A 17350-nucleotide genomic window follows, 5' to 3' on the forward strand; every position below is an offset into this window, starting at 1 on the left:
GGGTGTTGCTTGCGATGCGAATTCGTCCAACTAAAAACTAAAGCCAAGAAAAATTCAAGTTGCATTAGGTACCTACATAGAGAGGCTGTGAACAGGAATTTAAAGTGGGCAATCGACCGCTACAATGTTCGTATCTATTAAACGCAACTTGTACGATTTTTCTCTCTAAGACCAGATTCATAGTCTGTAGAAGTCTTCAACCCTCTGTGATGCCCTCTCCGTTTGTTTTGTGGGAATAAACAAGGAATAAACAGAGCCGGCATCACATTTATCTGACTTATAAAAATCAATGAGCGGTGAAACAGTCTCTCAGGCTCAGAACTTAGATATTTAGAAGAAACTACTGATTGCGTAACAAGAGGATTGAGGTGAGGATGCTACCTCCGTATTTTATTAAAATATAATTTTAATATTCCTAACTGGAAGAGTTTGCGACCCTGGCCTGGGAAGAACACATGCTACTTTGCATCCTGCAAAATTTTATAGTTCCTGCGTTAAAGCGATAAACAAATTCTGCGCAGACGGAGTCGCGGGCAATACCTAGTTTATAATAGCTATATGACATTTGGCGATCTCCCTCTCTTTTCCTAATGAATTTTTAATTAAATTAAGTCAAGTTTTACCTTATTTAATACCTACCATTAAAAAGTTTACTAATTTTAAATATCACGTTTTTTTTGGTCAAGTTAAGTATACTCCCTTTGCCATAAGTCTGCGGGTGGTCTGCTCATTCACCTTGGTGTAACAACGGCCAAGTCCGGTCTCCGGCAGTGACCTCGCGGACCTCGCCATAGACAGAATACCGTAACGAACCACATAGCTCTGCCCGTCTGATGGGCCAGTTCGGTCAGTCCCGTTACCATACCGTCCTTGTGTTCACTTTCGGCTAAAGATTTAGGGGCTGTTCCACCATCCATTGATTAGTGCTAACTGACGGTTAAATGTGATGCCGTCTCTATTTGTTTTGTTCGAATAGACGGAGACGGCATCACATTTAAACGTCAGGGATGGTGAAACAGCCCCTTAGACTGTGGTGAATGGTCACTGATGATTAGTGATCACGACCAGACTGCTTACGTGCTGCCTATAATTTGGAAGAAATAAGTTTTTGTATACAAGGCCCTGTAACAAGAGCAAAAATTAAACCACAGCTTCCACTTTCATCTTGAGCTAATTTAGTTCTACAACTTTTGAAAATAACTTGTAAGTATTATGATTTTTACTATCGTAAGTTTAATTGGAAAAGCAATGTATTGCGAAATCCATCATTTTGTTACGTGATAGCCGATGTTATTTAGGCTATTGGATACCGTACATTAATTGAAAATACCGTTTAATTTGTTTAGAATAAACATAATTTGAAATTTACCACGAGCTTTGCGGTGAAGGAAAAACATCGTGAGGAAACCTGCACAAACCTGCGAAGCAATTCAATGATGCGTGTGAAGTTCCCAGTCCGCACTGGGCCCGCGTGGGAACTAAGCCCTCTTGTTCTGAGAGGAGGCCTGTGCCAGCAGTGGGACGTATATAGGCTGGGATGATGAAACATAATAATAAAATTACTTAAGTTATTATTGAAAGTTGCAAAACTAAAGTTGTAGTTCCATTTCAGTAGTAGAACCTGACTTTTCCTAAATTAGGATTCTAAATCATCCACGCGTCGGATTATACCTGGCCCTATACCACGAAGTGCCAAACTCGAACTTCGTATGTTGCCGTCCCGCTGACGCTTATGTCATTTAATACGCGAGTGAAAGGGACGGTGCGATACTAACTTCGATTTGCGAGTTTCGTAGTAGCCCCTCTGTACCCGCAGGCGTGCGCGTGCGCTCGCTCCGTTTACCCGCGCTAGCCAGCGTAGAATCAAGCATCGGCAATTCGGCATCTACGTACAGTCAAGTGCAAAAATAAATACCTATTCGAACCACTCAAAAATATGTTACTACGGTCTTATTGCGTCGGAATAAGAGTCGGTGGTATTTATTTTTGAAACTTTGAATAAGTTTATATTTTTACACTTGACTGTACCTTACGGCACGCCCCAAGGGATTCAACGCTGTTAGGTATTCATTCAAGTTATTTAATTACAGTTATCGCTGTTATCACCTGGTTTATCACTGAATAACGCCTATCGACTATACTGAATCATCAATCAAAACGCCGCATCTAAATGTTTCCCGCTAATTACTTAGATTTCCAAGACATATCTTTACATGCGCATAACATGTCTGGACGGACATCAAAGATATCATAACGCCAACTAAAGTACGTAGGTAAAACTGACGCTGGTTCGTATCAATTCGTTCGTAAGTATCACGAATGAGACTCGTGATTAATATGTATTAGGTGATTTGATTATTATTAATCTCGCAATCAGGCTCTGCTACTATGCAATCCTGTCACTAGAATTGGAGGAAACTCGACTGGCGAGATGTGAAGACAGCTTACATTATACGAAATCTTGGAAGAAGTTGCCATCTACTTGTAACATAGTGATTAGATCTTGTGCTGAAATGGTTGTCCGGAAGAGATCCCTATTAAGCGATAAGACCGGCTATTATCTATCCTGATTTTGTGTTTATATTATTATACATTTTTTGTACTGATTTGTGGTGTGCAATAAAGAAGCCGTGGTGGCCGAGTGGTTTGACCTATGGCCTCTCAAGCAGAGGATAGTGGGTTCAAACCCCGGCTCGCGACACTGGGTTTTTCGAAATTCCTGTGCGGAATTACATTTAAAATTTGCCACGAGCTTTACGGTGAGAGAAAACATCGTGAGGAAACCTGCACAAAACTGCGAAGGAATTCAATGGTGTGTGTGTGAAGTTCCTAATCAGCACTGGGCCCGCGTGGGAACTACTGCCCAAGCCCTCTCATTCTGAGGGGAGGCCTGTGGCCCTGCAGTGGGACGTATAATACGTATAAAGACTGGGATGAATAAAGAACATTTGCCTTTGTCAGTTTAATACAATACAATACCAATTGTATTGTATTGTATTGTACTGACAAAGGCAAATGACAAAGTAACAGGGGTTTAGTGGGTGATAGACGTACCAACTTAAAGTATGCAGTTTTTAAGTTTGCGAGCTACGAGGAAGATTTCAAACCGCTTGGATCGCGGCGGTTCTAAAGTACGAGTACCTACTTACTTACGTTGACACAGGCGAAAAAGGTCGTCGAGACATAAGTAGGTAGCTACGCGTATTTGCTCAAATTCAAATTCAAATGATTTATTCAGTAAATAGGCCGCAATGGGCACTTTTACACGTCATTTTTTAAACTACCAGCGCTTTCGGAAAGACCATCATTGCCAAGAAGAATGCGCCGCAAGAAACTTGGCAGAAAGTCATGCTTGTACGTCTATCACTCATTTTAATATCTACAAGTAAAAAAAAACACAAAGTTATTAAAACAATTTAATACTTCCTTTCGCATAAGTGCAATAACAATGTTTGATTTAAAACAATAATTATTATGTCAATTCTCGCGAAAAGTGTGCTTCTCACCGCTAACACCCTGCGACTCGATCAGACTTTTCACGATTTAATACTTTTACAACAATACTGTTCAGTAAACTCATTTAATAACATAGAATAAATAATTAATAATAGCTAAGGAAGTCGGTGTCGGTATCGTTCGATTAAAACTTAAATTAATATTAACTGTACAATTGCAATGCTCGATTATCTTTTTTTTCACACATATAAAAAAACATACAGTGGTAGGTAAGGTAACACTTCACATGTGTCAAATTTTTTTAATAGGTCATCTATGTCTCACAGCTTAAAATAAGTACGTCAACTTTGGCAAATTCATAGGATTCAAACTTTAACTATTACATAATACTTAAATAACACTAAAATAATTATGAACTTAATGACTAGTCAAACAATAGAAAAAAAAAATAAAAAAACTTTGGTCGTTGTGCCATTTTTTTAGGATTTAAAGGTATTTTTCTATTTTTTTAATTTTTTTCTCATTTTTCGTCGTATGGTTTACTTGCGACCGTTGTTCTTTGTCGGTGTCAGTTGATTATAGAGCGTAGATTGTTATTTACCTGAAAAAGAAATAAGTATAAAACTTATTACCTATTTTAATTACGGGGATGATGATGATACCTATAGGACGGGTGTGTAAATAATTTGCATAACAACAATTTTACTAATTTTCACTTTGCATAGAAAGAAATGCATAACACCAAACTGCATAATTTCTGATAACATGAATAAAGGGACGTGACTGTGGTTGACATGGTCATTTCATTAAATATGGTCTTTACAAGATGTGTTATTAGAGGTATGAATTGTAACAACACTAACAATAGTGAATGCAATTCTACAGATCTACAAAAAAACCCCGTTTCTGTAACAAGCAAGTTAATTTTTAACTGAGGACAACATGTTAGCACCGGGTGTGGCCTGTAATACGAGCAAAAAATTAAAACATAAATCGTCGTCGTCAAACTAAACAACATTAGTTCAGCGCCTTTTAAAAATAACGGAGTCTTTGAATTTTCCCTTTTTCATACAAATTAAATACTGCTATCAATGTACGCCATCCTAGAACACAACTGACGTCGCCTTGTCACGCTACAAACATCAAACATTTTGCTTTACATTGCTTCTTCAAATAAACTTTAAAGTGTAATGAAAATTAAAAAAAATTGGCGCTGTCATCGTGCACGGTCCCAATATAAGCGTTACGTAGTGTTAAACATGCTGGTACTTACTAGTCGCATCAATTTGTCTTCTTCACATCTTTACTCTCTTCTTTAGGCTGACCCTTGCCCAGCATCTTGGCCAGGGAGTCCCAGATACCACCCATGAAGAGAGCGCAGAACAGGTTCTCGAACGGCACGAAGGGATCGTGGATGCCCAGCAGGATTGAGGACAGCTGGAATTTAAGAAAACAGTGCTAACGAAACGGTACTTTGTGCTACCATGTTATGTTGACATCCCATAGGTACTTTTGTCAACATGTTGAGTCTAACATCTGGTAGCATGGTTTACGGTTGTGTTGCTCTGAAGATGAGCTCTGGTTGATTTCGAAACGCGTCAGTTTAGTGTGGTGGTGAAGGAACTGCATGAACACGCATATTTTGCATAAACTTATCTATCATAAGGTCGCGGGTGAGCATAGTTCATTAAATAACTGAAGTTAAATAAAACTGAAAAGCAGAAAATAATAAACCTTTTTTATTTAACCTTAATCTATATAGGTTATAGCTAGTGGCACGAGCCAGGAGGAGTGATAGAAGCCCATCAGGTAGACGACTATATATAGGTCCACTCCCACTTTTTCTTTTCAGTTTTTTCGGTGATTTAATTTTTTTGTTAAAAAGTTTTTGTTTTTATATTTTTCCCACCCATAAGGTAGGATTTTTTTCCAAATTTATATGGAACCAAATTCGAGGTAAATCCTATCTAATAAAAAAAAGAATTATCAAAATCGGACTTCTCTGTAAAAAGTTATTGCGTGGTCATACATCACAATCTGTGAGTGAACAATCAATCAACCCCTGTTTTCCTACCCTTAGGGTTGGTTTTTTTCCAAATTTATTTGGGACCAACTTCGGGGTGTACCCTTTCCAATAAAAAAAGAATTATCAAAAACGGACTACTCTGTAAAAGTTATGCGTGATCATACATAAAAAATAAATACGCGCCGACTTGAGTACCTCCGTTTTATTTTTCATCGTTTTCGTTAAAAATACATGACCTCACTACAAACATTTCATAATATAAAATGTCTACCGGTATCTTATTAATGTTTTTTTCAATGAATTTTGTCAGTAAAATAAAAATAGTAAAACGCAACCTCCCTTATTGACTGATATTAGTAGTTATAAACTAAAAAACAGTTATAAAACTCTTAATACTAACGCCATCTAGCGATATTTCGTTTGAATTTTACTGTGGATGACATTTAGAGATAAATAGCGTGATAATTTTCCGATGGATGGAGCTAGTAGTATTATGTATCGTTTCGCTCCCAAAGATTGCTTAAGTGATACTTTGATTATGTCCTAGTCCTTTTTCCCTCACACGTGGGCGCCATTATGTAACGTGTAAATTTTTAAAAGCCAGTCTCATGAATTCCAGTGAGAGTGGCCAACTAATAATACAACGGTGATGATAGTGATAAATTTCATTACCAAGAGAATTCAGTGTTTAAAAGTAAAACATTTTCGTTTACAACCTAACGTTAAAAATTAGGACTTTTTAACATTAGGTCAAATTATGCTGAGAACGAAACTGACTCAACTCAAAAAAGCCGATTATTGGCTAATCGCAAAAATGTGATTGTATTTAGGTTGCCTCGTGTTTGAATATGTTAACTTTTACCGTAAATGATATAAGTATTTTAAAAATAATTATTTCGTCTGTTGTGAACTAAACAGTTCCTTGCAAACATTTCGTTGTTTCATCACGGTGAGACGGTTACACGGTGCTTGGTTATTTAGAAACATTTAAATAAATAATAATTTAAAAAATGAATAAAAAATTCACTAGTATTAAAAATGATGATGAATACCCTGTATCATATTAAGTCGGTATATTTAAGTAACAATAATTTCACAACTGTCGGCTCGAGATAACACATAAAGAGTCAGTTTAATTTTCACTTTATTTAGGACTATAGGAATCTGTTCCTATCCTACTCGTAAGTACTCATTCAGTTTTAGGTCACTTTTAAAACAACGGTAACACGTAATTGGTACCATTTGTGACGCAATAGTGAAGAGCGGGTGCTGTCGTTCCAACAGCAGGCGCTAGAGGGCGTGGGTGATAAAGAGACCAACGATATCATTCTGTACTCTTCTAATTAAAAAGTGGCTATTTTCAATAATCCACGTTGTGAAGTATGCCTAAGGTCGTTTAGTATAATAAACTCAATTTTGTGAAATTTTGAGTTAGGTCACTTTCATTCTCAAACATGCGAAATATCAAGAACCAAATGCATCTGAGTTCTTCAGTGACAAATCTTTCATTGTATTTGATAGATAAAATTTATAATGTTAAATCCTACTCTCAGGTGCTTGGCCCCTCCCAAACTATAAGTCTGGATCCATCACAGTCCATGACCACATTTTTGGGGTCCCTAAGAACCAAGTGGTTCACTGATAACTGAGAATGGTGCATAGGAGTTAATAGTTTGAAACCCCCTAGACCCCCTAGATGCCCTTATCTTTCTGGTTGTTTTCTACCCTTAAAATATTTTAAAGATACTACAGTAGTTTTTTTACCTACTTAGTTAGGCTACAGGTTCACGGTAAATGCAGGCTGCTTCCAACGGAAACAAGTGGAGGTCTATGGGCGAGGCCTATGTCCAACTGTGGACGTCCTACGTCTGTTATGATGATAACAGATTTTTAAACATTTACCTTGAAATAGACGAAGAATATGACGATGCCGAAATAGACGAGCGCGTGCGGCGCGGAGATCAGGTCAGTCTTCTTGTCCAGTACGAAGATCACGGATGCCACCAGAGACGCCTTCGTGTAGCTGGAAAGATACAAATAGGTACTCCATATTATAATACTAGAAGTGATTAACAAAAAGAGGGGTGTTATGTGTGACCGCTATGTGTCTGTGTGTGTGTGTCTGTCTGTGGCACCGTAGCTCTTAAACGGGTGGACCGATTTGAATGCGGTTTTTTTTTAAAATTGAAACAGGTTTTCTAGCGATGGTTCTTAGACGTGTTTTATCAAAATCGGTTCAGCCGTTTTTGAGATATTGAACTTTGAAGTGACAAAGTGGTTTTCCAACCTTTTGTTGGTTATTCAAGCTTGTTTGTTACAACCTGTCGACATCACACCAGGCCCTTTACTACGAAGTGCTAAAGTCGAACATCGTCTCTTGCCGTCCCGTTTATGTTATTCAATATGAGAGTGAAAGGGACGGTACGATACGAACTTCGATTTTCGAATTTCGTAATAGCCCAATCCCGATATTAATAAAATAACCATAGACGCAAAAGAGAAGCATACGCTACCTAGTAAACTAATTGTTTCTTTGTGTTCAAATAAAAATAAAAACGTCGAGCAAGCTTATACAGCCTAGGCTTAGGTCATACATAGGTACAGTGCGACAAAGACCATTAAGACGTGGAAAAAAATGGAACTAATGCGACTGTCTTGCAAAACTTCACTTTTTATATAGTTTGCCGGTGAGTGTCACTGTTTGTTTGTATCTTTAGTCTTTCGTGTTTAGTTAGTATAAACAGAAAAAAAGCTCTCGTGCAAACGTCACACACGGTCATGAAGATCTTTGTCGTACTTTAAATACCTACCTACTTATAATAGATATATTATGTACGTTATCAATACGTCAAAAATATGTAAGTACCTATCTTTATTATCACTAGCAATGAGGATGGGTGTATTCACATATAATTGAGGGTTTTCACAGAGGCGAAATATGGCTAGATGGCCATATATATGCTGGATATGTATGGCTGGATGGATCGTGAGGTCCCTTTGACGTTTGACGTTTGCTTGCGATTGGCTGATTTAGTTATTTAACCAATCACGAGCAAACGTCAAACGGATCTCTCGATACTAACGCCATCTAGCGATATTTCGCCTCCGTGAAAACCCCCATTGACGCTATCCCTGTATCAATATTTATGATCTAGACCGTATATATGTACCTACGTACGTAGGGACTTGGTGTTTAACGTTGTCTAGAAGAGAAGAAGCAAGATTTATCCTATTTATAATTACGCAACTCTACATTATCGACATTGCAAGTTGTAAGAAGGATTCTCGGCAACGCAGTCAAGTCAAGCTGACAAAACTGGTTATGAAACCAACTAAGCAATTTCGTGTCATTACTAAATAATAACAGTCTGACCTTGCTTGTCGTTACATCTTGACCATATTCTGTTACGTTGTCGCGTTATCATGCAAAATCAGCAAATTGGGTTACGTTTGTTTACTTCTGACGTATGTTAGGTACAGTCACCAGCATTAACATTTGCCAGATATTGGTGCTGGTGCTGGTGACTGTACAAGGCAATACTCACATAACGATGTCTCCTTTATGTTTTATTATAGGTATCCATTAATTTCGCAACTAACGTTTGGCAACCTGATTCATTTCGCAACTTTTCATTTCGCAAACTCTAAAACTGTAAATATTTCAGGATTTATTTCAGCCATGCTACGCGGTCACTTTATGAGTATAAAATTTCCAAATTTCAACCGCAGCTGGGCTACAACGAAATTCGAAATTCGAAGTTCGATCGTACCGTCCCTCGCACACTCGTATAAAATACCACTGGCGTGGCGCCAGCGGGATGGCAAAGATAAATTCGAATTTTGCACTTCTTAGTATGATGATGATCTGATCCGGCCGATTGCGGCCATGGCAACAGCTTCAACTCTGTCGGTGTCGCTCATGAGCTCGCAAGTGGCTTACGTAGCCAATCTTCTTAAAGAAGATCCTCACACAGTGCGGGCACGTGAGCACGCCGTTGACATGCCTAACCGATTGCCGCAGTATAGGGCCAGAACGTAGACTCGTGAAATTTGTCACTACGATGTAATTTTTGAAAACTTTCGTATATTAAAATTCAACTACCGGATCTAATGGATTACGCGTGCGAACCCGCGATTCAAGTCTAGTGCAGTTGAGTCATAAGTTGAGAGCAAAAATTTAACGAAACATATCACAAAGTCGTGTTCAGATATTTTTGATAAAATTTTTGCTCACAAGTTTATAAACTCGACTGTACAGCTAGCGACTCCTAGCGCCATTTAGTGAGTTAATATAGAAAATCTAAATCCTACATTGCGCCGTCGAAGTTTCTCAACTTGAACGCATATATATAATCTCTTCCTTCGGACTTCGGTCCCCAGGCATAACATCTGCCTAGACAGAGATCTCTCTATTTATAGTCTCATCCCCTACACACGTATATGTACCTATCTAGGTAGGTACTCACAAGCTAGGCTGCATGGTTTCCATGGCAGTCGGGGTCCATGCACCTCGGATCAGCCGCTCTACTAGTTTAGTGAATCCGGCGCCGTTGCCCTTCAGGGTACCTGGAAAATTTAATAAACTATATTAATTTTCACGACACTGCGCAAAATACGACAACAATTTAACATATAACGGTAAAAGGTCGTATCTATATATGTATTTCAAAGTGCGATACGACTTTTTAGAATATATTTCAGAATATTTTTCCCGACGTGCTTAAACATATGCACATAATGCTTTAATTTTTTATAAGTATGAGAAAACGCCACAGCATTCACTTTTTAAGCCTACTGCGCACGGCACTGCACTGGCTGAACAGCCAGGCTGCTCAGTGCGCGGATATTCATCCTCGTCATATCCGACTTGCTGCCGCTGGTCGCACAGGTTTTTATTTTTGAAATATGAGGTTTGGGTACTCCGCGATTTTATTTTCCGCTACAAGTAGATGTCTGGGGTCCCCTAAAGTGTGCGAGTGAATACGAGTTAAGCGATGGACAGTGAGGCACGCTTATGCCTAAACGCCAATTTTGTACGACAGTGAGGCTTCTGTACTTTATTTATTCTGTGGTACTGGCCACTAAGAACGGACTCTTTTAAAAAATGTCACAAAAGAAAAACTAAAATCGGCGGGAGTAATGCAGCTTTGGATTGTTATTGTTTGTTTTGTGATAAATGTTTTCCTCGCAGTGGTCGTGAAAAGCACAGTGTTTAGTCTCGGCCAAAAGTTCAATAGATGAACTCGTATTGTCGAAATTCAAACTAACTCGTTCATATATAGCTTACTTTCCAGCCTCTACAACAATCAATATCTGATACGACTCTATTTCTAGGGCCGGAAGGACGTGTCAGATATTTTTGCACGCTCCGCTGTGACGTAGTACAGGGCGCCGCGAGTGCCAGCTCATCACTTTACCACTTCATTTGAATACCTATTTTCCATCCAGTCGAATAAAAAAAAATAATAATAATTATGGATCTGAAGGAAAAATAGTCTCGGCGTACTAACTTTTATTTCTAGACTAATAGTAGAGAGAGAGAGAGACTAGAGAGAGTATAAGTATTCTATGTCTAACAAACACGCCGCCCTGTCATTTTATCGCGTATCTAATAATCGGGCGGGGCTCCTAGATGGTTAAGGCTGGCCCTGTCCATTACCATAAATAAATGGCATCTTCGGTGTGGCAAAGACCTTTGGACTGATCACTTACCGATGATGATCATGATGAGGTACGCATTGGGATACAGTTTTCCAGCGTGGCTGACTCCGTCGTATACTTTCTTGGCGCGGTAGATTTCTTTCATGGCTGATGCGACCACCTTGACTGGCAGGAACTTTGCCACTTTGTAGCCGACGTCGAATGGAGTGTAGAAAACTATGTACCTGGAAGTAAAGAAAATTGAGAAATTTAAAAACAGAAATATTTAACTGTTAATTGTCATTATTGTGATCCTTCACAATAACTTCAAATCTTTTATCTTACCTACTGCTTTAAACGAATAATTATTGTATATATTTATTTATTTAATTCAGGAATCTCGAAAACTACTCTACACTTCGACGAAACTTGCTATGCATGCGGAGGCTTTCAGGACGAGCGAATGGCAAGGGGAAGACGAAGCGTTGCCAGCCGGCCTCCTACTATAGGTGGACTAACGACATCGCGACTATCGCGAAAGTTACAGTACGATTACTTGGAGTTAACACTTGACAGATGGGCGTGCCTTCAGTCAATTTTCAACTTTGACGTCATACAAATAAAACAGTTTTTACATAATCTGTAAACGTGGGTAGCGGTATACTAAAAATGGCTTTATTTGTATGACGTCAAAGTTGAAAATTGACTGAAGTCACGCCCACCTGTCAAGTGTTAACTCGAATTAATCAAACTGTACAGGCAACCGTTAGACGCAAGTGGCGAGTTGTCCTTCATTGTGGCTTTCGAAAGGGGAGGCCTTTGTTCAACAGTAGACGTCTTCCGGCTGATGATGTGGTCTTACCAGGTGACAGTTCCTATGAGCAGCTGCGGAGTGTTCTTGAGCGGCGCCAGGATGGGTTCTCCCAGCAGTCCGTTGACCACCATGCCGCCCGCGAAGATGACCAGCATGGTGGAAAGCCAGCACGCCAGCGGGTGCTTCCGGGAGAACGACTGGGCGCCTGGCACAGATACAGGTATATTACTTGCAATGAACTTATAGTAGATTTAGATTATTGACGTGGCCTGGAAGTAGCCAATTGCTGGCTGAGTATGAGTATTAAACGGACGAGCTTGCAAGTCCGTTTAATTAATACGAAGCCAGCAATTGCTATTCCAGCCGAGACTAATATAAAGCTTTTCTCAAAAATGGTGAATAATTTTGAAAATTGGATAGGTCTTTTAAAACCATTAGGGGGTTGCTAAGATGATTTTCCGATTCAGTGATTTGTTTGCGAAATATTCAACTTTAAAGTGCTAATTTTCATAAAAATCGAGCGTCCCCCCCCCCCCTCTAAAATCTAAACCGGTGAGTGGAAAAATTTGAAATAAATCAGGAGGTAGTAAGTATGTCAAACTTTCAAGGAAAACTATAACGGCTAAGTTTGCTTGAGAATTATTAGTAGTTTATGAGTAAATAGCAGCCTAAGGTATAAAATATACCTAAACTTGGAAGATTCCGTATAAAATACGAAATCCTTAGAAAAATATTACTTAATTTTTTCGTAATGGCTACGGAACCCTATTTTGGGCGTGTCCGACACGCTCTTGGCTGGTTTTTTCATTAAAAATAAACTGCAGGTGTATTTTTCCACCGAAAACACCACAAGCTGTTTCAGACCCAATAAAAAGTCTGGAGTTCCAACAAAATATCTGATAACCGGCCATTAGACTTGGCTGTATACGACTTGTGCCAACATTTCCATGCCTTTTAAGCTTTTTAAAAAAATTGTGACTGATTGTAGGCGTGCTAATTTATTATTGTCGAGCTAGCGCGCCTGCAATCTTTTTAACTTTTTAATTTTTCGCTGACCATAAACTTTGCACTTCACCTTCTGATATGTAAAGAATAATGTCGACTTTTACGGTCATTTTTGAGAAAATATTTTTAGCTTGCTTCTCTGCTTCACAGCTATGGCTGTACTACGACACAAATGTTTTCTCAAACATGACATGAAATATTGACGTTGTATTACAAATAATAGGCCGAGAAGTATCGCGCTGCAGGCGCTGCGGCTCAGCTGCGTGCGCGCGGTCACTCTAGCGGCCTGCAAAGAGATTTCATACAACCTTGCAGGCCGCTGGCCGGCAATGCGACCGTCTTTTGTTTCAACGCGCGCTCTGCGACACCACAGCACGCACAGCAACACCGCCAGCAGCCAGCGCGACACGCGCGTACAAACACCGCGACCAGACTAGCGTCCCGCCAGCTTCATTTCTTGTTTTTATTTTTATTTTATTTCATGTAATGTTTGAGAAAAGCACTCTACAAGCCTCGGCCGGAACCTGGGGTTGCCGGCCTCTACAGTAATGTATTATTAAGGGGCTACGCTAGCTAGAGCGGGTGCACGCAGAGGGTGCACTGCACGCCTGTGCTGCAGCCAGCAGTGCAGTTAGCTCTGCTCAAACCTACTAATTTTAAATAGTCGTCCACCCGCCCCGTGGAAACCGCGCCTGCTAGCGTACATAAGCCTTTAATATGCAGAACGCAGAACCCGCCCTTCCTCTTCTTCTACGTAAAACATTACATATAGGTACGTCATAGAGACACAACTATCACAAGAACCACATAAAATGCTACGCGTTTCAAACTCTCCCCGAGATCATCATCAAAGCTACCCACATCCAAGCACACATCCCTTGCCAAATAAAATGTGAGTATCTATCTACCTACTAAAAGTATACGAGTAGGTAGAGAATAAAAGGAATTTTGCTCCATTTTATCATTAAATTCATTGTTTTGTACTGCTCGTTTGATGACGATGATGATGTGCTTCTGTTATTGGTCATTAGAGACATAGGGCTCGCAGTAGAGTGTTGAAGCACCCTAGTAGCTTAGAAGAGCCCTAGCTTGTTACTATACCTACCTATTTATCCATTCCAAAAAAAGGAAAAAAGTTTTCCACTTGTCTCAATCTTGCTCGTTTAGTTTCCTAATAGCCCATTCGACCATGTCCAGTTTCAAATTTTAGTTGCCTTATCGGCAGCACAGTACCATTATTGCTGGCCAGCTGGCGTGATCTGGTCAAGGTCGTTGACCGAGTCATGACGTTCATTGAAATACATTATAAAGTAGTTGCTTTTCTGTATACACTTGAAGGGAGAGTGAATAGGGAGGGACTATCGGTTCTAAATATGAATGTAGGGCATGCCAGATAGAGTCGCTTTAATTAAGTAAAAAATGTACACCTACTTATTCAAAGTCTCAGAAATATGTAACACAGACACTTATATAATAAGGCCGTGGTAACATATTTTGAGTGTTTTTTGTTCGACTGGATGGCAAACGAGCAAGTGGGTCTCCTGATGGTAAGAGATCACCACCGCCCATAAACATCTGCAACACCAGGGGTATTGCAGATGCGTTGCCAACCTAGAGGCCTAAGATGGGATACCTCAGGTGCCAGTAATTTCACCGGCTGTCTTACTCTCCACGCCGAAACACAACAGTGCAAGCACTGCTGCTTCACGGCAGGATTAGCGAGCAAGATGGTGGTTTTGCACAAAGTCCTACCACCTGCAAATCGAATACCTAGATACATATTTTTGCACTTGCCTGTACGATGTATCTAATGACGTAAAATACACAAAAGTAGCATACTTTAGTATCTTTATAGGGATTTTGCATCTGACTGTAACTACCTATTCAGTTTAATAAAACCGGTGCTAAATCATGATTCCACTTTTACCGCTATAATGCATTGGAGAATAAAATATTGTGTACCATAATAATAATTAATTGTCGCAAGTGAGCATTTTGTAAGCGTAAATACAAAAAAAATTCTCAAAAATGTCCGTAAAAGTTGACATTATTCTTTACATATCAGAAGGTGAAGTGCATAGTTTATGGTCAGCGAAAAATTAAAAAGTTAAAAAGATTGCAGGCGCGCTAGCTCGACAATAATGAATGTATCATATAAAGTATTTTTTTGTACCATCAACAGTGTTACAAGTTTTGGTATTTTAACCCGGTGGCTGAAATAGCTGGTGTGAATTTGGAAAAATACACCTTTTATTAGAAAAAAGTGCGGGAAAGCATAATGAAAAATAATTTGGAATAAAATTAAATTTTACAATATATTTTGAGAAAAAGTTTATTCTATTTCAGAATTATTCACCATTTTTGAGAAAAAAATATTAGTCTCGGCTGGAATAGCAATTGCTGGCTTCGTATTAGTTAAACGGACTCGCAAGCTCGTCCGTTTAATACTCATACTCAGCCAGCAATTGCCTACTTCCAGGCCACGACAATAATCTACTATTAATCGTTCAGTAAGTCATTACCACGTCATTACTTAATTTTTAAAAGGTTCAATAAACCAGCCAATCAAAAAACGTTTCTGGCAGCTACACTGATGACGTAGTGGGTTGTAGATTTCGATCAGTAATTTCGCCCACTGTAAGCATGGCTCGTTGGTCTAGGGGTATGATTCTCGCTTCGGGTGCGAGAGGTCCCGGGTTCAAATCCCGGACGAGCCCGGAATAAATTTCCTTTTGTCATTTCTGTATTCAATTAAGATTACATTTTTGCTATACTTCGTTTAGTTTTTTTTTTATTTTTATAATCGAAGTTAGTGTTTTTTTTTTCATTTTACGCCATCTGTGTGACTCAAACGAAGTGATTTACTGTCTAGTCTCCCGGGAAACGACGATGGTTATTATCAAAGAACATAACCTAGATTTACATTATTTTTATAAACATTACAAACAAACCTAAACTTTCTTGAAATTTCAAAGGATTGTATTGTCTGCATTGAAATGAAAATATTTATCTTATTTTGCGATAAGATTGCAACGCAAATCTAAATTATCAGCAATTTTAGCTTCACAATAAGTTCCGTGATTCTTGCTTTATTTTTCATTGAAAACTGCCTGGGAAGTTCAAAAGTTTTTATACAAAACAGTGTATTATTAGCCTTGTCTGGTTAGCATTAGATAGAGCAGTTGTGATCAGAGAAGTAAGCTATTTTTAAATCGGTCACCTATTTATTTTCGGTACATTCTAGTTTAAAGATTGCGTATACGGGCAAATAGCACAAAAGATGCGGAAACGAGGTACGAAATTGGCGGGCGCAGTTTAAATATAGAAATATCCCTTACCGGAGCCCAAATCTTCTCTCACGGAGAGCGCGCACAATAAAGAATGTGCGATATCAAAATACGGGAACATTTTGAGTTTTATGACCTGGTTGGCCAGGTCTAAGAACGCTTCGGGATCCATGGTTGAAGAGTTTTGGTGGCTACTATTTTATGATTGGCACAACTAAACACCGACAATAACGGCACGGTGGCACATCCGCGACTAACCGCGGCCAAAGAAGCCGCGTGACTGACGGGGACTGGATGTGGAGTGTGCTGATTGACCGGCTTTTTATTATTTTTGTCAAACCATGCCGCCCATGAATTCACAGATAAGATTAGCCGGTAACAAAATCGTTGGCAGAACACACTTTTTCCTTTGATTTTGAAGATTGAGAGAAAAATTTATTATTTTGTAAAAGTAATAAGAAATTTTCGACCACTCTTGTACAGTTTCCGTAGTGTAGCGGTTATCACGTGTGCTTCACACGCACAAGGCCCCCGGTTCGATCCCGGGCGGAAACAGAAATTCTTTTTTCATTTTATTTATTTAATTTCAATAAAATTTGTGTATTTATATTTTTTTGTGTACTCTAAATTATTTATTTTTACTCTCTAATATTAATTTTGATTATTTTGTCAAGGATTTCTTTTAGATATGACTTATGCATGAACGTAAAGCAATAAATAAAATAAGTTTTAGTTAAAACAAAAAACACGCATTTTTCCTGACTGTACTTGCATTGTCATCCAAACTACATTAGCGTACCAAATTTCAAGTCGATGCCATTTTCCGTCCTGCAGAGACGATGGTCGGAATAACAGAATTTCAAAGCCAAATGTACTCGTATTGTTGCCGGACTTACATGAGTAGGTATACCAAATTTAAAGTTAATCTGACCACTGGAAGTGGGTCAAAATTCGGTTGCAAGATTTGACCCATACTTACATATAGTCAAGGAAACTGACTCACGTACCAAGGTGGAATCTATTTGCTATCATTGTGTTATGTGCAGTTACAGTTTTAAATTATCGTTTAAATTTAGTAGTCCTATACTGTTAAAATATTGTTGTCAACTGTACTCTCGGACC

At 38.9% G+C, this 17350-nt stretch overlaps 1 protein-coding gene and 2 non-coding genes across 3 annotated transcripts; 2 read left to right on the forward strand and 1 right to left on the reverse strand.

Moving 5' to 3' along the window:
- Nucleotides 1-3402: 3402 nt before the first annotated feature.
- Nucleotides 3403-16538, reverse strand: LOC141435180 (trimeric intracellular cation channel type 1B.1). Its single transcript, XM_074097783.1, has 7 exons — nucleotides 16280-16538; nucleotides 11985-12141; nucleotides 11195-11367; nucleotides 9949-10048; nucleotides 7385-7505; nucleotides 4730-4893; nucleotides 3403-4057 (listed from the first exon to the last, which is right to left on the reverse strand). The coding sequence occupies exons 1-6, from the start codon at nucleotides 16398-16400 to the stop codon at nucleotides 4738-4740; spliced, it is 828 nt and encodes a 275-aa protein (XP_073953884.1). The 5' UTR covers nucleotides 16401-16538; the 3' UTR covers nucleotides 3403-4057; nucleotides 4730-4737.
- Nucleotides 15587-15658, forward strand: TRNAP-CGG (transfer RNA proline (anticodon CGG)). Its single transcript has one exon. It is a non-coding gene; the product is annotated as a tRNA-Pro (tRNA).
- A 172-nt stretch (nucleotides 16539-16710) lies between the features above and the next one.
- TRNAV-CAC (transfer RNA valine (anticodon CAC)) lies at nucleotides 16711-16783 on the forward strand. Its single transcript has one exon. It is a non-coding gene; the product is annotated as a tRNA-Val (tRNA).
- Nucleotides 16784-17350: the final 567 nt, after the last annotated feature.

Source organism: Choristoneura fumiferana, chromosome 14 (assembly GCF_025370935.1).
Source record: "Choristoneura fumiferana chromosome 14, NRCan_CFum_1, whole genome shotgun sequence".
Classification (NCBI taxonomy): Eukaryota; Metazoa; Arthropoda; class Insecta; order Lepidoptera; family Tortricidae; genus Choristoneura; species Choristoneura fumiferana.

Coding starts and splice junctions, on each gene's coding strand:
- LOC141435180 (XM_074097783.1), bottom strand. CDS start 16,400: ATGGATCCCGAAGCGTTCTTAGACCTGGCCAACCAGGTCATAAAACTC. Junction 12,142..16,279: donor GAGAGAAGATTTGGGCTCCG/GTAAGGGATATT, acceptor TATCTGTGCCAG/GCGCCCAGTCGTTCTCCCGG. Junction 10,049..11,194: donor CCTCATCATGATCATCATCG/GTAAGTGATCAG, acceptor TAAATTTTCCAG/GTACCCTGAAGGGCAACGGC.